This window comes from Chaetura pelagica, unplaced genomic scaffold (genome assembly GCF_000747805.2).
Source record: "Chaetura pelagica isolate M959 unplaced genomic scaffold, ChaPel_1.0 scaffold101, whole genome shotgun sequence".
Taxonomy (NCBI): domain Eukaryota; kingdom Metazoa; phylum Chordata; class Aves; order Apodiformes; family Apodidae; genus Chaetura; species Chaetura pelagica.
Genome location: NW_009952564.1, coordinates 7,393,106 through 7,418,724, shown reverse-complemented (window position 1 = coordinate 7,418,724; position 25,619 = coordinate 7,393,106). Strand labels below are relative to the sequence as shown.

Sequence of the window (25,619 nt, the reverse complement as noted above, 5' to 3'; positions counted from 1 at the left end):
GCAGGAATGTCCTGAGATGCTTTTGTTTAGAGTGAGGTCTTACCAAGAGTTCCTTTTTGGCACTCTTTTTAGCAAGAGGGAAGGGCTCCCTGCAGTAACCCAAAGGCATTTGGCTCTGCAGAGTCTCTGCAGTCTCTTCAGTATCTTCTGGGAGAGGATGGAGAAATCTGCAGCGCTGTGGGCAGTGATGCTGCTGCCTTCTGGAGAAAAACAGCTGTTTCCACTGGCTTGGTAGCAAGTAAAGACCTTAGCAGTTTTAAGGGTCTGCCGTTTATGATTTTCAGATGAAATCTCAGCCAGCTCCTAATGGAGATGCTTTCTTACCTGGGCTGATGGGCTCTGCTTCCCCAGTGCTTTTTGATCTCCTACTGATCACAGGAGCAAAGCTGCTATTCTGGGTCCCCAGGGCTCTCTCAATTTTAGGCAGGATGTAGCATGGCACAAAGTACAGGACAGAGGGATTTTTAGTCTCAAGATGTCAGTACCCAAGACACTGTGGTCTTCACATGTTTCTGTGTGATGAGCTTGGGTTTGCTGCGTGTGGATTCACCTGGCTGTGCAGTGGGGCTAAATGCGGAGTTACTGGTGCACACAGTACACAGCTACACTGGTGACTGCAGGTGTAGGGGTTGGGAGGGATGAAGTGATGTAGGGTGGAAGCTCACTTGTCATCAGGACATGAGGGTACTTACTACACTTGTCTGTTGTCTTCCAGGACTATGGAATCCCAAAGCATTTTGGTCTCTTTTATGCTATGGGCATTGCCCTGATGATGGAAGGGGTGCTCAGTGCCTGTTACCATGTCTGCCCTAATTACTCCAATTTCCAGTTTGGTAAGCTGAGTTTCCTTTCTCCTTTGAATTAGAGGTAGGGTTTGCCATGTTCTGTCTCCTGCTGAGTTGCTGGCATTTCCCATCTCTCTACCCTTGCAAACCTCCCTGGAGTCTGCCTGTTCCAGGGCTCGCTCAGGAGGTGATGAGGCTTTGGATGCTGGGGGCTAATGCATTTCAGCCTCCTCTCCAGACCCTGGAGTTCTGGTAGTGCACTGCTGGCAAGGTCTCCCTTTGCTTTGGCAGCTCAGGGTTTGAAGATAGTAAGTGCTCAGCCTGAGGGACACAGAGCTCAAGCATAGGAAGCATCTGGCTGTCATCTCAGTGGAAGTTCTTTCCTCTGTGGGCTCTTTTGCCTTCCTGGGGAAGAGAAGACTTGGGCAGGATCTTGTCTGTGTGTAAATGTCTGATGAGGGTGAGCTGTGCTTTTCTCAGTGGTGCTCAGTTACAGAACAAGAGGCAATGGGCACAAATTTAAACACAGGAAACTCCACGTGAGCAGAGGAAAACAATTTGTTTATTTTTTGTTTTCCACTTGGAGGGTGGTCAAAGACTGAACAGGTTCCCAGGGAAGTTGTGCACTCTCCTTCTGTGGGGATATTAAGTCTTAACTGGACACAGGCCTGGACAACTTTCTCATAGCTGACTCTGCTTGAGCAGGGGATGTTGGACCAGACAACCTCCAGAGATCCCTTCTCAGCTCAACCATTCTGTCATTCCCTGCCTGCTTCTGTGCTGGGCACTTAATTTCTGATTCCCTTTGGATTTTGTTGCCCTGGAGCACAGCAGATGGGCTGCAAGATGGCAAAGCACCACGTGCTGTAGAGCATCGTGCAGCGTCAGGGATTTGCGCCTGTCAGCCTTGGGTTTGGCCCTGCTGCTGCAGTTCTTTGTGTGTGTTCAGAGCAGCTTTCTCAGCCTGCTGGCAGCACTGGTGTTCACTGTTCCTGTTGTGCTCCCTCTGCAGACACCTCCTTCATGTACATGATCGCAGGACTGTGCATGCTCAAGCTCTACCAGACCCGCCACCCGGACATCAACGCCAGCGCCTACTCTGCCTATGCCTCGTTTGCTGTGGTCATCTGTCTGGCTGTCCTTGGAGTGGTATGGCTCTCTCTTATCTACCTGCTTCTCTGGGAAGAGGGTGGTGTGGCTGGGAGTGTGGGTTCAGTGGGCAAATGGCTGGGGAGAGCTGCAGGGCAAGGGCTGGCATTTGAATTCCCAGTGCTCTTGGGTCTTCCTTCTCCCTTCCCCTGGGCTTGCAGGGAGAGGAAGAGTAGAGTGGTTTTCTCTCAGTGGGCTCCGTTTTGGGATTGTTCTACCATGTGCCCTCAAGAAAAGAAATTCATGTATCTGGGTGTCTGTGGCCAAGCCTGCAGCTGGTGTCCTGTGGGGTGGCTCACCTTGGAGAGGGGGTGAAGCTGGCTGAGCTTCCGCAGTGAGTGTGCTCTACCTAATTTCTTGTGCCTCTTTCTCCCCTTTGGAAAACTCCCTTGCTGGGTGCAGCTCCTGTGGTTGGCCTTGCTGTCTTTGGGAGAGGTGCAGGGCTAGAATAACAGCTCTCAGGCAGAGTACCTGCCTACAGAAGGGCACTGGAGCAGAAAGGATCACAAGAGGATCACTCTTGTGCACCAGCAGTCACTGATATATCAGGCTGGTAGAGGGCTTTGCCCATTTGCTGATGGTATTGCAGGGATTGAGCTGGGCTTGCCTGAGTCCCCAGCCTGTGCTTTACCTGGGAGGTCTCTGCTTCTGGTTTGGTGTTTGTTTGGGTTTTTTTGGGCTCTGTTTTATTCAGCAGCAAACAGGCAAAGTCCATTGAATTCTTGCTCTGAACTAGCAGCTAGATCCCAGTGGGCTGTCAGCCCCTCACTACCACACGGAGTGCAACCAGTTGGTTGTGTGTCTCTGGGTAGGAGGCCTTGGGATGAGGCATGCAGGAGCAGCTGGCAAATTCGGGACTTGCCAAGAATGTCTTGATAGCTGTGGAAAACCTGCACCCCCCACATTCAAAACACTGTGTTTTTATTATGAGATGCTGTATCTTTTCTCATGGGATGCACAAATGAAATGTTCAGGCAAGTGCTGTGCCCCAGGGGGAAGGGGACAGTCTAGGGTTTCTGGACTCCTTAATGTATAGTTGAAAAATTGAAGTTTTAATATAGCATTAACCTGCATTTGTAGGTAACTTCCAGTCCTTAAATGAAGTGAAAGTGTGTAACGGATGCAATTGCCTGCAGAGAGCTTTGTCATTTTTGGTCTACTACGGCACACTTGTTAATGTAACAGCTGGTTCCCTGACTGCCTTTGGAAAAATCCAGCTCCTGGCTGGAGAGCTGCTGCACATCTCAACAGGGAGAGCTTGCCTAGCCTGTTAGTCCCTGCATTTCTGCTCCTTGAGCCAGCTTCAGTCCTTCCAAGCTGTCATTCTTGTTTGAAGGGGTGTTCAGAAAGGACGGTGTCCTCTCCAGAAGTGCTGAGCTCCTCTTGCTTCCCTGGACTTTGTTTGGACTTACAGATCTGGTTTTTGGTGGGAAGATGGGAGCCTTTCTCTTCCACACTCTGCAAAGTTGTCTTAATACCCCCTGGTGACATAGGGGAGGAAAAGGATCAGCCTGCTGATAACAGGGCTCACTTTGCTTTTAATGTTTGCTTTCAGGTGTTTGGGAAGAATGATGTGTGGTTTTGGGTCATTTTCTCTCTGATCCACGTTTTGGCCTCCCTGGCTCTCAGCACCCAGATCTACTACATGGGTCGCTTCAAGATCGGTACGTGCTGTGACTGAACCATCTTGCCCTTGGATGTGCAGGTGCCTCCTGTCCTCACCTGCCTGAGTTGCCTCTGCAGCACATCTGTGAGCCCACTCCTGTGGCTTGTGCTTGTGTTCTGGGCTATCCTGTCCTCTCATCCATCTGATGCTCTTCCTGGCCTCTGAAGTCCTCGTGCTGCTGCTTCCCAGACCCACGGGAATCACCATGACCTGTCTGCTCCATGGTGGCAGAAGAGCTGGGCTCTGAGGGAGCCTGCCTTTTGGCTACAACTCTCCATAAATCTGTGCTCAGAGCTACATAAAACCCTGTCATGGGGTGAGGGGGGAGAGGGTTTGGTGGGGAACCTCGCTCTTATGCTCTGCTTACAAACATATTTCTCCTTCCTCTTCTGCTCCTGTCTGCCTCAGATGGCCCTGACTCAGGTAACTACCAGCAGCTCTCATTCTTCTGTGTTGAACTGCAGCTGGGGATGCATGGATGTGTGTGGGGAGGCAGCCTCATGTGCCACCTGGGGTCTGCTCTGTAGAAGTGGAGTCAGTTTGCCAGCCGCACTTCCAGCCCCATTCCTTGGCAGAAAGGAGATCTCTAATCTTGGCGGGGGAGCCTCTTCAAGCTCCACATTTGTGGCTGAGGAGGGGCATGTGTGTGCATACATGTTTGGCCATCCCCACCGCCACTCGTGGCTCTCCAGTGAAGCTTCTGCAATGATTTTGAGAGCCAGAGTGTTCAGGGTGTGCTCCTGCCCTCTAGGACCCTCTAAGAACTGCAGGATGAGTTCCTGCTGTTCCCCTGCTCGGACAGCTGGTTTCGTGAAAGATGCTTTTTCTCCTTTCTGCACACACCCCTCTCCTCCAGAGATGGGTTGCAAAGCCAGCCTGTTCACATGTGCAGACAAGGCCTATTTGACTTCTTGGCCGTGCCAGTGGCAGAGTTGTGGGTTTTATTTTAAATGTTGTTTTTCCTTCAACTTGTTACTCAGGCCAAAAACCATTCACATCCTGTAGCGGCCGCCCCTTTGCTCAGCTGCTCCCAAAGGGCAAGAAACAAATATGTGGGTACCCTGTCCCTCTGCAGACTGAGTCCTGTGTTGTCAGCCAGTGGGTGACCACATCTTTTCCCCCGTAGGCATTTTGGTTCTTGCTCTGCTGGCTGTTCTGGCTTTGTATCCTTTTCTTTGACAGACCTGGGGATATTCCGACGGGCAGCGATGGTGCTGTACACAGACTGTATCCAGCAGTGCAGCCGACCCATGTACATGGTAGGTGATTTCTCATCTCAGCACCTCACTCAGCAATTGCTCACTTTCTAGGCAATGTGCAGAGGAAAGAGTTGTGCCTGTTTTTAAAAAGTGATGCTTCCTGCTTTCTTTCCCCTCCCCACAAATGTTCAGGTAAGTGTAGGTCTCCGCTGGAGGAGTTTAATCCCCACTCTCAGGCCTCCCCTGATCTCAGGCTTGGTGAATAAAAACATCGGAGCAAAGGTGAGATGAGCACGATAGGATTTGCCTTTGCTCTTGCTCTCTGGGGGTATAATTTCAAAGGAATGGGTATGAGGAATGGGAAGGAGGGTAGCAATTCTTCTGGCTCTGTGGGTTATGCATCAGCTACTGCTATTTCTACGGCACCTCTGGGCAGACAGCAAAAAGAAGTGAGGAACGATAGCTGTTCCCTTGTGTCCCACTGATTATCCTGGTCACAGAGGGCTAACTAGGGCTTGCAGCCAAATGAAGTTTTTATCCATAAGCATCCTTTTCATTCTTTTAAAAATTTATTCTCCCATCTCTGAATAATGTTAAACCAAGTTTGGCAAGCAAACTTCTTGCACTTTGGCATAAAGTGAGCCTGGTGAGCCTGCAGCAGGTACACCATAAAGGTGTCTGTAAGCATAAATTCAGATGTCCCACAGATGTAACCCTACTGCCTGCTGTAGTTACAGTTGCTTCCCAAGCTAATGGTAAGAGGGGTGAAAAAAGGCTCTTGGGATGGGCATGGGATGCTATCCAAAGCTTTCTCTGCTGCTTTTTTCGAGCACATCCTTTCTCTGTGCAATAATTTTTCTATAAAATGGTGGGAGGGAAGGAATCTAACTAGAAAAACAGTGGAACAGTCAGAGGAATGGCACAGCCTCCTGAGGCTGATCCTTAAGTGCTGGTCTTGTATATTTTTAGATGTTTAGTCTCCTTGCAAAGCTTCCTTCAAATTTGTGAGGGACAGAGCAGTTTCCATCTAGCAAAAGCTCCTGCAGAGCAAACTTCAAGACCCAGGCACATGCATGTTAGCAGGGACCAAATTCCAAATCCTCAGATGATGATATCCTGAATTTGAGGCAAAGGCCTCTTTTTGCATTTTGTTCTACTTCTGTATGATCATCAGTGTCTTCTCTTCAGGACAGGATGGTGCTGCTCATTGTTGGAAACTTGGTCAACTGGTCCTTGTAAGTAGAGGGGTGTGAGTATCTTGTGTACTTGTGCACGTGAACAGCAGGATTCAAAGTGGACACATGGGTGGTCTGAAGTGATGGGGAAATAGGGCAGCATCTGTGCAATACTCCTGTGCTGGGGCCCTTCTGACACGTTTTGGCAAGGAGCTGGATCTGATGAGCACTGATGGTAGGCAGATCCACAGGATACAGTGCAGTACTAGGGAGCTGCCTGAGTGAGGCCTCCTTAAACCCTGCAGCCAGTGCTGTCTCATGGGTTGTGTCTCAGTGAGCTTGTGTGGGGCTGGCCTGGTACCACAGTGCTGCATTGTGCCCTGTGCCTGCTTCCCACCTAGCTGGGAGGTTTCTGGCACAGCCAAGGTGCAGGAGACTGAACAGATGCTCATTAGTCACAGAGCTTGGCTCAGCACTGACTGCATGGATGGAGGGACCAGCTCTTGGATGAGAGCTAATATCATTGCCCTTACTCTTGCTTTTCACTAGAGCTGCTTCTTGGGGACATGCCTTCTGCTAAGCGTGCAGATCTGGGGTTAAGTCCTACTGAGTGAGATGTATTTGGCCATGGGTTGGAAGGAACCCAGGGCCCTTTCCTGTCCTCTGGAGTCTAGTTGCTCTCAGGCTGATCATAGCCAAGTCTGCTCTGCTTTGCTTCTCAGCAGGGAGCAGAGGCAGATGGTGCATTTCTTCCAGGTAACTGAGAGGCTGTGGCAGTTTGGCTGTGGTCTGGGGAATGCAGCAGGTGGCAGTCATTTTGGGGATGTACCCTGTCCTCAGTGAAAGAGGCTGTCTAATGTCCCTTCTTTTTCCTCCCTCAGTGCTATCTTTGGGCTGGTGTATCGGCCCAGAGACTTCGCCTCCTACATACTGGGGATCTTCATCTGTAACCTGTTGCTGTATCTGGCTTTTTACATCATCATGAAGGTAAAGGAGGCAGCTGTAGCTGCCCCTGAGGTGTCTGTCTCCAAAGAGACAGGCCTCTTTATGGGCTGCTGTCTGGGTTCCTGTGGTGCTGCAAAGGGATGTGGAGGGGCACTGTGGGGTTCAGGGTGGGACAAGGTGTAGGAGTGCTGTGCAGCCATGTCATGGATGGCTGGGCTGTGTCATCTTGGGGTGGGCAGCCCTGAGCAGATGCGGATGGCCCAGGCTGGCATGTCAGCTCTATGCATGGCTCCAGCCTGGGGAAGAAGTTGGGGCATGTTGTGAGGCTGTGTCCCTGTCTGCAGCTCCGCAGCTCTGAGAAGCTTCTGCCCATCCCCCTGTTCTGCATCATGGCCACAGCAGTGGTGTGGGCAGCTGCCCTCTACTTCTTCTTCCAGACCCTCAGCAGCTGGGAGGTAAAGTTCCCTTTCACCATTCCTTCTGTCCCTCTTCATCTCTCATCATCTTTCCTTCCTGTTGTTCATTTTACACCAAAAGTTGTGTAAAATGTGGAAGAGTTCTGGCGTGTCCATGGAGAGCTGAAAAGGTTTAACTCCTTCAGCAGACTGGGAAGGGAGTATGGGAAGCTGTGCTGAGGCAGAAGTGACTGTATGCATGCAGCTGTGGAGAGGCTGTTTAAGACCCAGGTGATCCAGAGATGACTGCCCCTCAGTAAGGCACAGAGGAGGTGCTGGGGATCTGAAAGTGGACAAATCCTGACCAGTGCTGGATGGAAGGCTTCTCCTTGGAGAAGATGGCCAATGGGGAATAACCTGCTTGGGGTTTTGGGGACGCTCCACGGCCTGGGAGGCTAAGTCATGACTGGATGCCTTCTAACAAGATACTGTGTCCATCCCCATGGAAGTGAGTGGCTTGTTGCAGCATTGGGCTGGTGGAAGCTGTGCAGCTTCTGCTGTGCAGGACCTCAGCTGTGGAGACTAGAGGGTTCCCCCACCAGTGGGTTGTAGCCCCAGGTCCATCTTCAGGTCTAATGATGACGTTGCCTTTCTGCCCTGCTCTCACCACGTGTCTGTCAAGCACAGTGCTTTTTCCTGGTTCCTGCATAGAGGATTAAGGCCAGGTCATCTCCAGAGGGTCCAGTGCAGTCAGCCAGGGCTCTGTGTAAGTGGATGTTGGGTCCTGACACCCTACCTGCTCCTCTAGGAGACTCCAGCAGAGTCCCGGGAAAAGAACCGGCCGTGCATCCTGATGGACTTCTTTGATGACCATGATGTCTGGCACTTCCTCTCCGCAGCTGCCTTGTTCTTCTCCTTTCTGGTGAGTCCTGCTGAGCCTCCTGCTCTGCTGTATGGCCTCACCTTCTCCCTCCTTGTGCCTCTCTATTTGCCTGGAGCTGTGGCTGCCCCAGGACCCCACAGAAGTTTACCAACTCCTCTGTTTGGCTTTGCCATCAGACGTCCTTCACAGTAGGATGTTCTTGGAAGTGGGATCAGGCTTTCTCCTTTGGTCTGTTGCTCCCTGGGTCCCCTGATCTCAAATTCCCTCTGGGGCTGTGGGTCACACAACTATTGTGGGAAAGCTGAGGGACTGCTGGTGTGACCAACCCTCTCATGAGTTTGTGAAGACCTTCCAGGAAGGGAACTACTCCTTTTCACCCAGGCAGTAGGGTTACTGGTGTGGAGCTTACCTCACTCTTGGGCTTTCCCTCACTTCCATAGTTGACTCCTGTGCTCCTCTACTTGGTACTTTTTTTCAGACCTGATGGTCTGTGTGGTGGCAAAGATGAAGGCATCCCATGCAATGGGGTCACAACATATTGCTTTGGGGCAGTCAAGTGGGAGCCATACCCCCTGGCTGTGCAAGGTGCACAGGCTGCCTGGATGTCTGTGAGATGTGAGCTGTGGTTAAGCAATTCCCACCCTGCTGCCTCCTGGATGGCTCTTCAGAGGCTAGTGGTGAGGGACCAGCTTACAAGCAGTGTCTCCATCATGGCTGAGGCAGGTTTACCTGCTCAGGGCCTTGCAACACAGGAGGTAGAGTTACCTGTCAGTTGTGTGCCAGTGGGACTTGCTGGGAGTGTCACAGAAAGCTAATCTGGCACACGGGTTGCTGGGGTGACTCCTGCACGTGCTGGAGATGTGGTCCAGGTGGAGCCCCCCTGTGATGAGATGCCACTGTGAGCTGATCATGCTCCCCAGCCCTGTGCTGGCCAGGGAGAACTGAAGTTGCCTCACACTCTCCTCCTTAGGTCCTGCTGACCCTGGATGATGACCTGGACACGGTGCGCAGGGACAAGATCCCGGTGTTCTGAGTCCCCGAGGGACGGAGGCGCAGGAGCGTCCCAAGCTGCTCAGCCAAAGGCACCAGGCCACTGGCATCCCTGGGGATTGAGCCTTCTTCTATGGCTGACAGCCCCGTGGGAGCAGGGGGTGCCAGACCCCACAGCAAGCACGGAAGGGGGGCTGTGGTAGCTGAGGCAGGACCAGGAGGGAAGAAGAAATTTGCTCCTTTCCCACTGCGCTCTCTGGGGCCAGCACAACCCACAGGTGAGGCCAGTGCACAGCCCCTCTGGCCTGTAGGTGCAGCGGGTGCTGGAGCCAGTGAAGAGGGAGGAAACAAGGTGTGTTGGAGCCCTTTGCTTCCCTTCCTCCCTGCTGATGTGCTCTGCTCACCCTCTGGTGAGTGGGCTTGAGGAGGGCAGTGCGGCTGCTGCTGCTCTGGCAGCTGACACCTGTCCCCTGCCAGCTGCTGCCCTCAGAACGCCCTTCCAGCAGCACAGGGACAGTGTTTGGTTCCTCACCAGCAGCCACCCAGCGAGTAAAGGACTCCAAGGTGGGGTGGCAGTGGGAGATTAGGGTTTTTTTGGTTTTGTTGTTTGGGTTTGTGTTGTCATTGTTGTTGTTGGAGAGGCTCCTTCTGTAGCTGTAAGGGAGCCATGTTAACAAGAGAAACAAGTCCAAGGGACTGCAGTGCTGGAGAGAGATGGTGGACTAGAGCTGCCCACGAGTGCTCTGCCAGAGGAAGAACCTCCTGCCTTGCTTTTGCAGACAAATGTTGACCAACCTCACTTCTCTCTGGCAACTCCTACACAGGTGCTTTGGTCAGTGTGATGGTTTCCTTCACAGCACCAGAAGTGCTGCCCTTTAGCAACCCTAAGAGACATGGTAAGGTGAAGGTGCAGCCTTGTGTACCAGGTAACTCCATTGCTCCTGCTGCCTGGCCTTTCTAAAGGGCTGAGGTGGAACAGGGAGGCTGTCCAGCAGCTTCAGATTTTCTACTTCCACAAGATTGCTTTGGGCCAACTTGGCAAAGCAGGTTCCCTTATGGGCTACGGGTGTGGAGGAGGTTTGGGGCAGTTGGGGTTGAGCTCTCTAGCTAAAGATTTGGAGCTAACTTCTTTCATCTCCAACTTTTCTGTGTCTGAAATAAGTTTTTTAAGTGGCTTCTGCATTCTTCTTGATTCTCAGTTATTTAAAAAAACAAGAAGAAGGTGTGGATTATTTCAGGCCTTGCATCTAAAATGTGATATGTTTTGCTAATCTGGAATTTAAAAGTATTATTTCAGGCCTGCTGTCCTTATTCTTGTCATTGTCTGAGCATTTTTTCTTTGGTGTATGTGCATGTACCCAGTGATTCAAAAAATCCATTCCAGTTGTGCTTACGAAAGCAGAAGACTATGGTAATTTTCTACTCCAAAAAGGCTGTATTTCCCAGAAGGGTTTTGCACTAGGTTTTTTTGTTTTGGTTTGGTTTTTTTCTAAGTTGGAGTTTGTCAAGATGGTCAATAAAATGAATGTTCTTGGCTCCCTGCTCCACAGGTTGATCTGAATTCTTCTTACTCCAGCTCTCAGCAGCAGCAGAGCACTTGAGGCAGAGCGTTTCCCAGAGGTGTCCCACAGCTGCTGTTGTCCTTAGATCATCAGAAGCCTCACAAATGGTTTCCTGAGCATCACTACAGATAACCTGCTTGTTCTCTCAACCAGATTGCCTTTTGTGGGGCTAACTGGAGTAAAGAGCAGAGGCTCGTTTGTCCCTGTAGCCCCTTGAGCTGCTTGCAGAGAGGACTGGAGGAGGAATGACACGGGAGGGTGCCAGCAGCTCTTCCCGGGCAGCGCTGCACTCCTACGGAGATGCAGCCAAGTTTCAGGCAGGGCATAGCCAGAAGACACAGGTGGTGGGGGGGGTCCTTGTGTACTGCATTTTGTTACAATACTTTGGGCTTGGCTTGCAGGTTTCCCCTGCAGATGGAGTTGTGAATGTTCAGTGATGCTAGAAGTAGGGGGAGGTTTCTCCAGCTTGTTGTGAAGAATGAGCTTTTCCTTAGCAGTGTTGGCATGGCTACAGGGAAGGAGATGGCACTTGCTTTTGTCTGAGCAGTACCAGCAGAGGAGTATCAGGCTGAGGATAGTCCACAGTTTCCATTCAGCCACACTGCAGCCTTGCCACGTGTTCTTGGTCTGTCTACAGTGGCAGAATCCAATATTAGATACACACGGTTGCCTGCAGTTTTTGTTTCCTCCCCATAAGGAAAGGCTGCCAGGAAGTCTGAGGTGCAAAAAACCCACCAAATCCTTACTGCTGCGTGCAGCAAGACTGGGCAAGTTATAAACCTGCTGTGCAGATGGAGCCACCTGGGTTTCTGTACCCAGAGGTATGACCTGACAGCTTTTTTGCAACATGTGCTCTGTTCTGCCCTGTGTCCCTCCCTGGGAACCTTAATTGGTGAAGAACCCTCCTTGTCCTTTGTCTCAACCCATCATGAGCTTTGTCCTCCTCATCCCAGAGTGTGTATGTGTGTGGGAAGAGCTGAGTGAGTGGCCATGGGGCTGTTCCTTTGTCGTGTTGGGCCCAAGCCAGGACAGTGGGTCTTGTCTAAGGTGGGAGCTTGTTGGGTGGGAGGCTATACCAGGGTGCTTAAAGGTGCTTGAGGTGGGGAGATACTGCCCTGCTGTTGCCTGAGGCTCAACGATCAGTACATCTGCCTCCCGTAGGAACTGCACCAGCCTTTTGTCTTTTGGTGCCCCCTGTGTCTGTGCTGCAATAATTGCAGCATGTAAAGGACTTCAGAGCCCACTGAATGTGTCTGTATGAAGTGGGCGAAGTCTCGCCAGAGACTCCAGTGTGGTTTCTTACAAGAATTAGCAAATCTCAGTCCTTTTGAGCCAGAGGCATAAGGAAAAGAGGGACACTAGTTGAAAAATCCATTTATTCTGGGAGGTTGTAGTTTTTGGTGTAGGTATTCTAGGGGGGAGTGACACTTGCAGGATCTGGTGTTGAATCCTGCTGTTGGTGAGCCTAACCCGAAGTCCTCCCTGTCCCCTGTGCTGCCTTCACACCCCCTGCCCCCTGCTCAGTCAGGTGCAGGAGGGGCTTTTGCTTTGCAGGGCTGCCCAGACTCTTGTGTTTAGGTGTGGAGAAAGACAAGCAGCTTTTCCTCTTGTACAAATATGTTCTGCTCTTGGTGTATTCTGCCATCTGCAGAGTAAAGGACGCAGGATAAGGGATTGGGGTAGAGGGAATATCACTTTCTGTGCCAGTCTGAAGAAGGGCTTGTGTGCCCCAAAGTTTGTCCAGTTTTGGATAAACATTTTAATAAAAGATATTCCTTCTCCCCTTTTCTTCCATAGCCTGCAGTGTTGGACCTTCTTCCAGGAAGCTGGTTATCTTTGCTAAGTAGGAATGTGAGAAAAAACTAATGTTGAACAGCAGTTGGAAGGCTCAACGTAGGAGGTAGAGGAGCAACATATGGGCTCGCTGAGCTAAGCAGAGATGAGCCCAGTTTGCAAATGGCAAGGTGCTAGCAGCAGTGAGGGGGAGAAAGAGGCTGGAGAAGGGTGGAGAACAGCACAGAACAAGTAGAAAAAAAATGCGAGAGAATGAAATAAATCAAACCCAAAGAAAGGCACCTCAAGCCTTGGATGGTAGGAGGCAGGGGCCCCTCTGCTGCCCCAGGACTCCCTGCTTCCCCCATCATGTGCTCATCCCTCCTGTGCACGGCACAAACTGCTTTGACAGCTCTGGGAAGGGAAGCAGTTTGGTTTCCTGGTGAAATCCCCTCCTCACCCAGTTTAAGTGGCTCACTCTAGGGGCTGAGGAGCTCAAAGGCGGCAGGAGAAGGCTTGGTTGGAAGTGGCACCTACCACCTTCCATGTGTTGTGGAAGCTGAACCTGCCCAGAAACACCTGCTTTCTGAAGTTGGATGTGAAATACTCAGCCTTATTTACCAGGTCATGAGATGTGACGCTGGTTTTATAAGCATAAGAGCTACTGACACTTGGCTTGGTATACTTTTTGGGGTACACCTCCTGCAGTGCCTTCCCCATTCCTACACCAGCTTAGGCCTCTAACATTTTCCCAAGTAAAAGCCAGTGCAGTGATGTGGTTGGATCAAGCAGTTTTGGCTTCTGTACAGCTAGAAAGCTGCTGCTCTGCTCTACCTACCCCCATAGCAATGTGACCTGTCTCTTCCCTCTGCTGTCTTCTCTCCTCTTGCCACAGCTCCTGGGCACTTGAAGATGTCTCCTCTCTCCCATAGCTGAGGGACCTAAGCAATAGAGAGGAGGTTGATACCACCATATAGTCCCATTTTCTCAGGAACTGTAGGTAAAGTTGTTCTGCCTGGTACAACTCAAGGGAGGCAGAAATAGCTTTTGTATAATAATAATTAAAAATTTTTCAGAGTGCAGGGAAGCTATTAGGATCATGTAAGCTGACTGTTATAACCACCACTAGCAAATAGTTTTGTAACCAGTCTTACAAAACCTCTGGGATGGTAGAAGAGCAGGCGAGGCAGGGGGAACATGCTGCACTCTGAAATATGAAGGCAGTTTGAGGAGAAATGTTAACTTGTCCATAACTACATGTGGATTTTGTGCTGATCAAAACAGCAGCCTCCACACAGAGCAAAAGGGTCTTGGAGGTGTGATGTACTTTTTACTAGGGCTTGTAGTGAGAGGACAAGGGGTAATGGATTGAAACTGGAGCTTTAGGTTAGACATTAGGAGGAAATTCTTTAGTGTGAGGGTGGTGAGACACTGGCACAGGTTGCCCTGGGAAGTTGTGGCTGCCCCATCCCTGGAAGTGTTCAAGGGCAGGTTGGATGGGGCGCTGAGTAACCTGGACTAGTGGGAGGTGTCCCTGCCCATGCAGGGGGATTGGAACTAGACAATCTTTAAGGTCCCTTCCAACCCAAACCATTCTGTGAATTTATTTATTTATTTGGGGGGAGAGCAGCTAGCAGTGCCAGCAACAGGGAGATCCTGAGTTTATCTATTATGTTACCAGGGTGTATTTGAGACTGAGGTTATGCTGTCTGTGTGTCTGCTCCACCTCTACCTTAAGATGGGGGGAAGAAACACTTTGAGCCAGTTTCACTTGTGCTTTTGTCTGTGGTTTCCCTCACGTACACATGCATGTGGCTGCACCAAGCCTTTGTATGAGTCTGGGGGCCTCCAGCAGCTTTCAACCTAGAGGGCCGACAAACAGGACCTTGCTGCCCTGTGGGTACTGCTGGGTCCTTGGTGAAACCCACCCCAACAGCCCTGCTCCATCTCCCACAGTTAAGCACCACAACCTCCATCTGTTGTGAGGGCATCAGCCTATCCTTAAAGGTATTCTGATGTGTCCTGTTTCCCCTCCCCTTCGACTACAACAGGAAAAAGCTGGTTGCTGCAGCAGGAAACCACCTTTATGCAGCGTGCTGGCAAGATGCTCACACGGAATCTGGGGGCATTGCTCTTGGGCAGTGCTGGGTGCAGTGAACCAGCCCTGCTTGCCAGCTCTCAGCCCTAAGCTGTCCTCTCAAGGTCGGGGAAAGCAGGCTGGTTACTGTGAGTGCCCTGCACACAGCATCTTGATGTTCTACTGACCCACAGTGGTCTGAATGCAGCCTCCTCATAAAACTACAGGTGCTAACTAGTGCTGAAGTAAGAAAGTAGCAGCTCACCTGTCTTTAATACTAAATTTTAAATAGAAAAAAAAAACAAACCAACATCTTCCATAAAGGCATCTTCTGTGTCCAGGAGCATGTTGAGGTTTACAAGTAAGGCATTCTGGAGCCCCAGGAAGGAATTGTTTCACAGCAATTCTCAGCTCCTCCTGTGTTACAGGCCTCCCCACAAGCCCTTGCTCACCTTGCACCATCTCTCTACCAGTCTCTTCCAAACCACATCCTTTAGATTCAAACTTGTGACAGCAGAACTCTCTTAGAGCACCTCACAACCAACACAGTGGAAGCATTTTACAAAGGTGTATCTTAACACAGTGATCACTGTAGCCTGGGCAGGGAGACCACCTGCACTGCTTTACTGAGATACTTCACTAGCAGTGCATGTTTCTTCTGGATTATGTTTTATATATCTCAATAAATGGGTATAACCCTGATATGTGCAGAGAATGTACATCAGTGGCGAACTAGAATTGTAAACTTGCAGTCTCAAAACAGAATTACAGGATCTTAAGGGTTGGAAGGGACCTCAAAAGATCATCTAGTCCAACCCCCCTGCCAGAGCAGGATTACCCAGAGCACATCACAGGAACCTATCCAGGTGAGTTTTGAATGTCTCCAGTGAAGGAGACTCTACAACCTCTCTGGGAAGCCTGTTCAGTGCTCTGTCACTCTCACAGTAAATAAGTTTTTTCTGATATTTACATGGAACCTCCTAGGTTCCAGTTTGCATCCATTGCCCCATGTCCTATCACAAGCAAACAATGCTTTTGTTTTTACCTGTCTTGAAGAGTGAAGTGCATGGTTTTCCATGGGAAAAGAAGCTGTACCAACAAGACTACAGTATTCAAAGAGCATTTTTCTGTTTTGTTTGGTTTTTTTAATAAAATACTATCATGTTCATATCTATACAAATAATAATTACAACTATTAAACAAAGTATTACATTTAACAATAGAAATCTCAGAACTCTGAACAAGATCATGGTTTGGGATATTTACACTTGAATGCAACACATTTGTAAAAAGATCTCAAAATAAGCAGAACACTATCTTATTTACAACTGGAAGATGATGTTCCTGTTCATTCATTATTGATTTCTACTGCAGAATTCCTTTTTTTTTCCGTTACAAAAAAGTACAGACTCCACTGGGGCTGTATCCGAGTAATTTACAGCTGTATAAAACAGAAGCACAGCAGAAAACTCTGGACTGAATATAAATAATTTACATGGTGGAGGGCAACAGCATCTTTGATTAATCTCCTGTGGCAAAATCCATACTTGCTTCCCTTCTCACAGTGAGCAGGCAGGAACAGGGGTGCAACCCCCTGCGAGCTCAGTTGCTTCACATTTGTGATTGCTGAAACAGCAGCACATGTTGCAAACTTGGAACCTACTTGTAAAAATACTTTTGGTGAGGCAGAAATGTGACTTTTTTTTTAAACTTTATCTCATAAAAACCTGGCATCAGTAAATAATAACTGGTTTCTGTGTAACTAAGCAGGGCTTGTTTGCAATGAGGAGACAGTTTTGTATTGTCATGAACACAAACCTCTGCTAAATCTTTTCACCAGTTCACAGAATAACTTACTATCAGTGTAATTAGTGGAAATAAAGTGTTGGTGCTCTGAGGTTTTGGATTTACTTAAAGGATTGCAGAGTTAGCAGGGGGCTGAAAAACACCACTGTGTGCAAACCTGTGTCTGCACTGGCACTCCTGCCTGTGTGTCTGCTACCCGTGCTGGATCGGTGGCAGTGGGAGAAGGGAACTGCAGTAGTAGCTAACTAAGGTTAAGGGATGGTAAAGAATGGGGCTCCTTGTAGCACTGTATCAGAAAACAAAACGGATTTGACTGATTTGGCATAAATAGTCTCAGTGCTGTTCTGCCTTTCTAGCCAAAGTGAGATCACAAATAAAGGGATGAACATGAAAGTTATGTTGGGGAATAGCAAAAGAAAGCTCTTAGGACAGCTGCACATAGTCATCCAGAAACAGGCTACAGCTTGAGTTTGTGACCAAGTCCTTGAGCCAGGTCTGCTGAAGCACCGCGGAATAAAGTGAAAAGACAACAGAAGATCAGATCCCTTTTCTCCAGCAATGCCTTCTGCAGTTGCCCTGCCACGTGATTTGTTTCCTGTGGCAGCACTACAGTCACCAACCTCAGCAGCGCATCTTTAAAGTGCAGTAGAAATATCTGTGCAAAATTCAGGAGGCTCTGTACTAGCACAGCATTGTGGTATTGGTTTCCTTTTTCAGAGAGGTGCTCTTCCACCTGGGCAGCAGCACAGTGACTGTAGCTGGGAACAGCAGTTAGGAAATAATACAGCAATACATCTCAGCCACCAGCTCAAATCACTTCAGTTCTAGGTTTCCTTAGCAGCTCTTAAATGAGGTCCTTTCTCTCAAAGAAAAGGTATATAAAGGTTAATATGTTACTATTTTATTGCCTGCTTTCAAGATAAGCTGACTCTGCTCTTATTCTCCTAGGCTTCTTAAGGGATTAATCAAGGCCTGTGCTGACACACACGGGCAATCCAGTCCTGTACCTGTTTGTTATTGTTTGTTGAAGTCATTAAGCCAAGCTGAAAGCCACAGCTACACAGTGGCCTGTCAGCTGTGGCAAGCCCACCCTGGAGGCAGTGCTCTTCCCTTTTGTTGCTTATGTTGCTAAATTAAGCAGTACTGGGTATTTTTCCTTTCTTCAAAACCAAGATGAACCCCTGCTTAGTGTAAGTAACTATCAAAAAGTTATTATGGAAGAGCAAATGCCATTCTCAGACTAACAAATTGCAATTAAAACCACAAAATCTTTTCTGAATCTATCCTGAAAAACAAAAGGAACTGTTAAGTGCCAGGTTACTCTTGGGAGAAAAAGATACATTTTTGGTGTCTTAGATTTGTTTGCTGAAGAAAATGCATTTGCTTGTCAAATTGTTATTATAACAACATAATTATTTGATCTGCAAAACTTAGAGAAGCTCCTTCTTCAAACTTGTCCCTCTCCAAAGCAAGGTGAGCCTTCCCTAAGTCTTATCAATCTGATAACTAAACACAACTGCTTCAAAGGTAGGGGAAAGGACAAATAAAAGTAAAAAAGAAAGGAAAGAGTAGTTTCCACTATTTTGGTAATGATGTTGCAGTCGCTCCTTATCCTGAGCCCTGGGAAAGTGAGAAGCTTTTCAGTGGGAAGCTGAAACTCCAACCTCTCAGTGGCACAGACTGACCTACAAAACACAAGAAGTCTGGTGGATGTGGAACAGCAGGAGTGATTAGTTTACAGTGAAGAGGAAAACTAAAACAGTTTCATAATTAAAATCTAAGAAAAATTAATTAACATCTAATTTTCTCTCTTTTCATGGAAACATCCAGTCCATCCACTGTTCTTCCTAAAGGTGTATGAGCATGTGAGAAGCTGGAATCTGTGGCAAACCCACAAGTTACTCTAAAACTAGGGGACCTGGCCAGATTCAGCATTCAAACACTATTTGAACAGTCAAGTAGACCAGAAGACTGCACAAGCCAATTTTTCTTTCCTTAAATTGATCTAAAAGCCAGTCAGCAGTGTAAATAATAGAATTTGGGAGTAAATAATAGAATCTGGACAAATACATTTATGTGAAGCTCCTGCCACTAGGTCTCCCTAACTTGCTTTTCATTGCAGTCTTCCTGATCCCACTCCAATGCCACAGGATCATTTAGCGTCACATAAAAAGACTCGCACTGATTCAAACTTCAATAGTAGTTGCCATGTTCAAGGAGGGTAATGAAATTATATTACTCTATCTGGTCTCAGCAGGTTTAAAAAAAATAGTCCTGAGAAGGATGAGAAAGCAGCGTGGTGACTACCCAGGAATTCCCATGCCTTGTCACAACAATGGGAAGTATGATTCTCTGAAGAAGACTGAGAGTCAGTCACACAGAATCATAGAATGGTTTCGGTTGGAAGGGACCTTAAAGATCATCTGGTTCCAACCCCCCTGCATGGGCAGGGACACCTCCTGCTAGACCAGGTTGCTCAGAGCCTCACCTGACCTGGCCTTGAACACTTCCAGGGATGACACATTCACAACCTCCCTACACAACCTAATCCAGTGTCTCACCACCCTCACAGTGAAGAATTTCCTCCTAACATCTAAACTAAATCTCCCCTCTTCTAGTTTTAATGCATCATCACATGGCAGTTGCTTCTGAGCCATGCACCATAAGTGTGGAGTTCCTGCAAAATTGCAAGTCTTTGTATCAGTAAAATGTTTGTGCTGTGACTGCCCGTGCTACAGGTATCCTGTGAAAGAGGTTTTTGGTTGTCTTTGTAACAGAAAAGGGGCATGTTAAAGTTACTGTTGTGGCTACTGCCCCTTCAGAAAACCATGTACAACACTAAAAAAAAAATCCCAAACAAAATCACAGCTGACATACTCTATTGTGAATACTCAGGATTGCATTTAACATTGATATACCAGTGAAATTAAAAATGAAATCAATATGAAGGAATAAATTAATAGAAAGAACAGAATGGACTATTTCAGTTGGAAGGGACATACAACAATCACCTAGCTCAACTGCCTGACATATTAGGGGCTGACCAAAAGTTAAAGCATGCTATTAAGGGCATTATTCTTGAACACTGACAGGCTTGGGGGATCAACCACTTCTCTAGGAAGCCTGTTCCAGTGTTTGACCACCCTCTTGGTAAAGAAATGCTTCCTAATGTCCAGTCTGAACCTGCTCTGGTGCAGCTTTGAACTGTTCCCACTTGTCACAGGGTTGCAGGGAGAAAAGCTTAGACCTGCTTCTCCATGCTCCCTCCTCAGGAAGCTCCAGAGAGCAATGAGGTTGCCTCTCAGCCTCCTTTTCTCCATTATCTTGTCCCTCAAGAAAAACAACAGCACCTTGGTGCATTCAATGGAAATTAAATTTTCAGCCAAATGTCTGGAATGATGAGCAGGATTAACATCTATATAAAGTCTTGGAAGCCAGGGCTTAATTTTTCACTACTTTGTCTTGAAAGCCAAAGACACTGTTGCACAGTGTTAAAGAGAGCAAGGATGGCTGTTTTGCTTCTCTTAAGGTCTGGATGAGTACGTAACACACAGCACAGCTGCTGATTCCTGTTTTTATCATCCACAGCCCATGGAGCCACTCATTGTTAGGAAACTCATTTCACCACCTGAGGCAGCCTCTTTGGGATGTACTGCATTAGGGAAATAAATTTGATCAGCGAGCCCCATCAGATAACACCCAGACAGACTGCAGTGTGCTTAGTCAGAGTTGAGACCTGACCATCATTCCTAACCCTCGGGCTCTGCACAGGCCAGTTGCTGCCATTCAGTTGGTAACTACACTTGGGCATCTCCTTTCACAATCAAACTGACACAAGCTGCCTTGCTTTGAAGTGAAATAAACATTCAGTCTCTTATTTTTAAGAAACATGGAGAACTGATGCACCATTTAGATTTAGTGTCCTAAGATGAGCTCCATATGAGTTAACAAGGGATTCCCAATTTTAATCAGAACCATTTTATTTAGCTTTGCAGGAAAACATCAGACCCCAGGTTACAATTATTTTTTTAATGTTAAGCCTCTTTACTTTCCTGATCAGTGTAAAAGGACTTAGCAAAAATGAAGCCTGGGCAGTCAAGCTATGGATAAAACTTTCAGGTCTCTCTCTTTGTGACTCCCATTCTTGGAGATGAAGGAGAATCTTCCAATTCTACCTTTCAAAGAAAAAAAACCTAACCCTCTAAAAAAAATCCCAGGCAGCCTGTTCCTCCCTACCCTGCTACCAGAAGAAGCATTGAGGAATAACCTGTAACAGGCCCAGAAGCAGCAAGATGATGCACTGGTGGGCAATGCACACATTTCAACCTCACCTGCCCAGAGGAGAGGCCCCAAAGCAGGTTTTGCCACTTCCCAGATGGCAGGGGAAGGATTTCATATAAGGAAACCTGAAGTTACTCTGTTATTTAAAGAATCAAAACCAGAATGGTATTTCCAAGCACATAAAAGACAAATATTTCTGCCTTAAGAAAAATCACCCTGCAGAGCTATTAAATAAATAAAACACCTAGTTATTCCCCTTCCTTTAGAAGAAATGGGACTGAAATTTGTGAAAGTAGTGGAGGCTCAGCCAGTGCAAGCACATTCACTCCGTCTCTCACGCACATACAAAGGCATCCCCCCCTTCCCTGTGGTGCTCAGATCATCACCTGTTCCTGGTATGCAGAATTTTGGTCTTGACACATTCATGTTCCTCCTGCAGCCACAATCATACAAGTTTAGACAAAAGGTGCATTCAAGTGCAGAATACTGATATTTACTCAAGTCCGATCCTGCCAGCAACACTAAAATGAACCCGTGCCCACAGGGATCCCCACACATTTTGTGGGCTGCCACAGGCTCAGCCCTTCTCCCGTGTGCTGCCTGGTGCAACAAAGGGCTGTCACTCACAGAAACCAGAAAGCTGCTGTGTGAGCATGGGCCAAAGAGAAGGAGAAGTGGAGGAAAAAAGACATTAAGAAGGTGCTAAACAAGGTACAAACCCCACCCTGAGGTAACTTGCAGCATACAATGAAATAGCAACAGATATGACTGCTGTCTCTGCTGTCTACACCAGAAGGAATCATAAGCTACATGGAAACGTCAACCGAGTTCAGCAGTAACTGAAGCTGTTGTTAAAACAGATCCAAACCAAATTCTTCCTCAAAACAGAAAGTCATGGGTTAAAGAAATCTGCATTTTTCTAAAACAGTATTTTTAATTGCTAACTGTGGAAACACAGCAAGTTTTGCCAGGTAAAGTCAGCCTTAAGTCAAGTACATGTGACACTCTTCAAGGAGACAAAAGCTGCACGAAAAACGCCTTCATCAATTAATGCTGGGTTAACACAGACTTGACCTGCACTGAGGTTCCTGGAGATATTTTACAAAGGAAAAAGATAAACCATTCAAGTTTGTCTGTAGTTTCAGGTAAACGCATCAGGAAAAAAATGAAACCCGCAATTGCTTCTTGTCTCCCACACAGATGCCCTCACTCCATTCTTTACATCCACATGTTACTGAGGGTGGCCCTTACCCTGGAACAACTGGACATCAAATTTGATTGTTGGAAAATCAACAACCAGTATTTGCACAGCTCTCAGTGTTGCATCCTTACTGTTATACTAGTAAGTGAGCATTGCTATAGGCACTGGTGTTTCAGAGTTAGTAAGGTGGGCAGAAGTTCTGTGTGTATATAAATACAAAACGTACCCATATACGTACATTTAGGCAAATAAAGAGTGATGCTATGAATGGTCTCTGCAGGGATGCCAGCGAGATCCACCTTCTTCTTCTTCTTCTTAAATATATAAACAATGGATCAGACTAGAAGTCAGTTTATCAGTTTTCATACAGCTGAGCTGCAGTCGTGACCTAGAATATGGCTTATATTGTGGGCAGGTCGGTTTGAGGACTGCTTGGAAGAATCTGAAGCAGATGTGTTTGCAATGGAAAGCAAAGGTGACATCGCTGAACCATCTGGAGGAAGAGCTGTGGCTATTTCTGGAAACAAAGACGTCAAGTTAAAATTGGACAAGTGTGACGTGTTGGTCATGTGCATCGGTGGCATATCTGGAAGCAGAGGAAAACTGGGCTGAGCAAAACCAACGGGCCTGGGAGGAGACAAAATAGATCCAAATCGATTGTTTAAAGTCCCACTACTTGGCTTCTCTGTGCTTGGGTTAGGAAACATTTGGTTGGGAAAGTAAGGGAGAGAAATATCATTGGAAAGGGTAGGGTGGGCAGGAGAATAAGGTGGGTAGAAGGATGGCAGAGTATTCTGAGGATCAACTGGGATTAGAGCTGGTGTTCGAGTGGCACTTGTCTGAGTGACTGGTGGGATGAAAGAGGCATTGGCATTTATCGGCGGATTCATGCCACCCTCTGGAATAAAAGGAAATCCAAAGTTCTGAGAGAGAGTATGTTGGTCAGGGGCCGCGTTATCGTTAGACACTTGAGGGCCATCAGGCATGAATCGGACGATGCTCCCTCTTTTTTCTATGGCAGACTGCTGGCGCCCAAGGATCATACTGCCACTGGTGGACAGGGGAAGATGGGGAAGACTAGGGTCAAAGACGTTTCCGTGTCTTTGATTTCCAGATCGATTCCTTTCGGGCTGACGTATTTTAGAACCTCCACTATCTTGCAGGGGATGCCTTGACCGCTGGGTAACCGAGGAATTTGGCTGACGAACAGAAGGCTGCCCTTGCTCCCCGTTTCCATGAGAGACTGCAGGGTGAGGGTGAGTTGGCCTCACAACTCCATGCATGTTGCTAGAAACAGGCGTATTCATGTGGCTCTTGGTTCCATGACTGTCTGTCATCCTCATGGGATTGGACTTCTGCACAGAGATGTTCGGGCTGGTGTTGCGACCCTGAATATCTCCCGAGGAAGAAGAACTTGAGAAAGGAATATTCAAAGAACTGTTCCTTGTGTTAATTGCACCAATAGACATGTCACAGCTCTCCCTACTCTGGCCATCACCATCTCTTCGGATGTGGACGCCCTCCCGCGCTGGGGGACAGTTGTACTCGATTGTGGAGGAGGCGCCGCACTGCGTGTTCCTTTGATGTTCTGGGATTGATCTTTGGCTTCCACTAACTTGATCTCCGAGGTGAGGGGCAAGTAAACTCTGCATAAAACTTTGGTGGCACGTGTTTTCATTTTCCCTCAATGGCAGGGTATTTCCTGTTGGAATACCCTGTACTGGCTGGTAGGGCAACCTCTTCTGTCTTTCTATCGAGGGCCCAGTTGTTTGACCAATGCGAAAAGCCTGTGACTGCATGCCCCTGAGGGATGACACAGAGTTACCAATTTCACTGTTCCTTGAAGCCTGTCCATCAAAATTGCCCGTTGGTTGTTGATTGGGTCCAGCTGGCTTAAATGTTTGACAGTCAGAAAGCCGCTGCACTTCTGAGCCAACCGTATGGTCAACAGATAAGCGGCCCTGCATATTGTGAATGACCAACCCTTTATTTCTAGAAACATCAAGATAGCTTCTCATTTCAAGCTGGTCAGGAACCCGAGGGCCTTGAAGAGATATTCCTATTCTCTGTTCTGAATTAGAGGGTGTCTTCCCAATGAGAGCCTCAGCAGAGTAGCTGGAAACTCTATTTCTTTCCTGCCTGTGAGGGGTGCATGTCATATCTGATGGCCTGGTTACGATACTTGCTTGGGACACCATTTGCTGCTCTAAGCTCCTTGAGGTCATAAGTCTCTGCATCTGATTGTGCCCTGACACATGTTCAGAAGCTGAACCTTGCTGTCTGCTGCTAACATCTTGTTGCTGTTGATGCATAATATCCTGGTTTATATGGCTCTGAGGGTGGTTACGATGGTTCCTGCTTGTTGCAGGATTTTCACAGTTCTTTTCAGGCTGGGATGCTCCAAAGTGCTGCTGCATCTGCTGCTGCATTTGCTGGTGGTGAGGATGAGGCTGACCACCTTTTTGCCGTGTCTGATCACTTCCGTGGTGTTTTTGCTGCAGAGAAAGTTGCGTGGCTTGTGTTCCCTGGATAAGAGTTCGCTTCTTTTGCATCTGTACCTCCTGCTGTATTGTTCGCTGTTGGTGGACACTGTGGGGTTGGGAGTGGACTGAGTTTTCCCCATGAGTGACATGGTGCTGCAGCTGATACAAGTGGTGCCTTTCTCTTAACTGACCAGCCTGCTGTTGCTTTAAGTATGGATGATTACTGTGAAGGTGAGATATGCCTTGAGAAGGAACATGCTGAATTGGCTGCAAGTGCTGCCCTGCCTGGCCTTGCTGCTCTGAAATGGAGGGCTGAGAACCGCACTGAACTTCAGTTTGTCTCAAAGCTGGTGTTACAAAGTTGCCGTTTGATGGGAATAACCTATTAAGGCCATCCGCGTGCCCTTGATTGCTCACTGATGCCACTGGATTGGATGGATTAGGAGGAATCTGACTGACCAACATCTGTGTCTGGTCAGCAATACTCTCTGGTGTTCGGTTCATCAATGCCATCCCTTCAAGCCTTATGGGTGTTGTCTGGCACTGCTTCTGCCTCTTGGCAGTAGAAAGCAGCAGGTCGTCTTGCACAGCCCGCTTGGCCGAGTCCTTGCGACCTTCATGATTTTGCTGCTTTAAGTGTGATTCCTGCAGCTGGGGAGCCTGCATGGTGCTTGCCCGAATAGCATTCAGCTGTTCCTGAGCGTATTCACTCATCATAGCAGGTCCTGGGGACTGATTGATATATATGCTAGATGGAAGGGAGAGGCTCACCGTTGCAGGGACACTTACTGGCTCTGAGGACTGGGATAAGCTTGAGCAACTCACGTGGGGGTGGACAATGCGACTCTGGTGTATTAGATTATTCACACTTAAACTCGTTATGCTGGGCGACTGAGAAGTGGAAATTGGCAAAGACGTGTTTGGTGTTTCCACACCTCCTACAGAGCAGCTCGGCTTTTCAACCTGTCTTTCGACATTTGTCTGTACTGCATCCTGAGGACTGAATTTAAGCTTGAGCAACTCACGTGGGGGTGGACAATGCGACTCTGGTGTATTAGATTATTCACACTTAAACTCGTTATGCTGGGCGACTGAGAAGTGGAAATTGGCAAAGACGTGTTTGGTGTTTCCACACCTCCTACAGAGCAGCTCGGCTTTTCAACCTGTCTTTCGACATTTGTCTGTACTGCATCCTGAGGACTGAATTTGTTTGGTGCTGCTTCCAACGGTCCTGCACTATTCTCTTTCC

General features: G+C 48.0%; 2 protein-coding genes across 2 annotated transcripts in view; one reads left to right on the top strand and one right to left on the bottom strand.

Annotated features, from left to right (window-relative positions):
- The window catches only part of SIDT1 (SID1 transmembrane family, member 1), a 36,993-nt gene extending 27,763 nt beyond the window's left edge, over positions 1–9,230 (top strand). The window contains exons 17-25 of the mRNA XM_009993423.1: positions 716–833; positions 1,798–1,934; positions 3,490–3,598; positions 4,783–4,859; positions 5,988–6,034; positions 6,856–6,961; positions 7,264–7,374; positions 8,123–8,236; positions 9,168–9,230. Coding sequence (XP_009991725.1) covers positions 716–833; positions 1,798–1,934; positions 3,490–3,598; positions 4,783–4,859; positions 5,988–6,034; positions 6,856–6,961; positions 7,264–7,374; positions 8,123–8,236; positions 9,168–9,230 — 882 coding nt within the window. The remainder of the gene's footprint in view (positions 1–715; positions 834–1,797; positions 1,935–3,489; positions 3,599–4,782; positions 4,860–5,987; positions 6,035–6,855; positions 6,962–7,263; positions 7,375–8,122; positions 8,237–9,167) is intronic.
- A 13,019-nt stretch (positions 9,231–22,249) lies between these two features.
- KIAA2018 (KIAA2018 ortholog) overlaps positions 22,250–25,619 on the bottom strand; it is a 14,000-nt gene continuing 10,630 nt past the window's right edge. Inside the window, exons 6-7 of the mRNA XM_009993376.1 lie at positions 25,534–25,619; positions 22,250–25,333 (exon numbers count right to left, since the gene is read on the bottom strand). The exon at positions 25,534–25,619 is cut by the window's right edge and continues 10 nt beyond it. Of these exons, the coding sequence (XP_009991678.1) occupies positions 22,250–25,333; positions 25,534–25,619 (3,170 nt within the window). The remainder of the gene's footprint in view (positions 25,334–25,533) is intronic.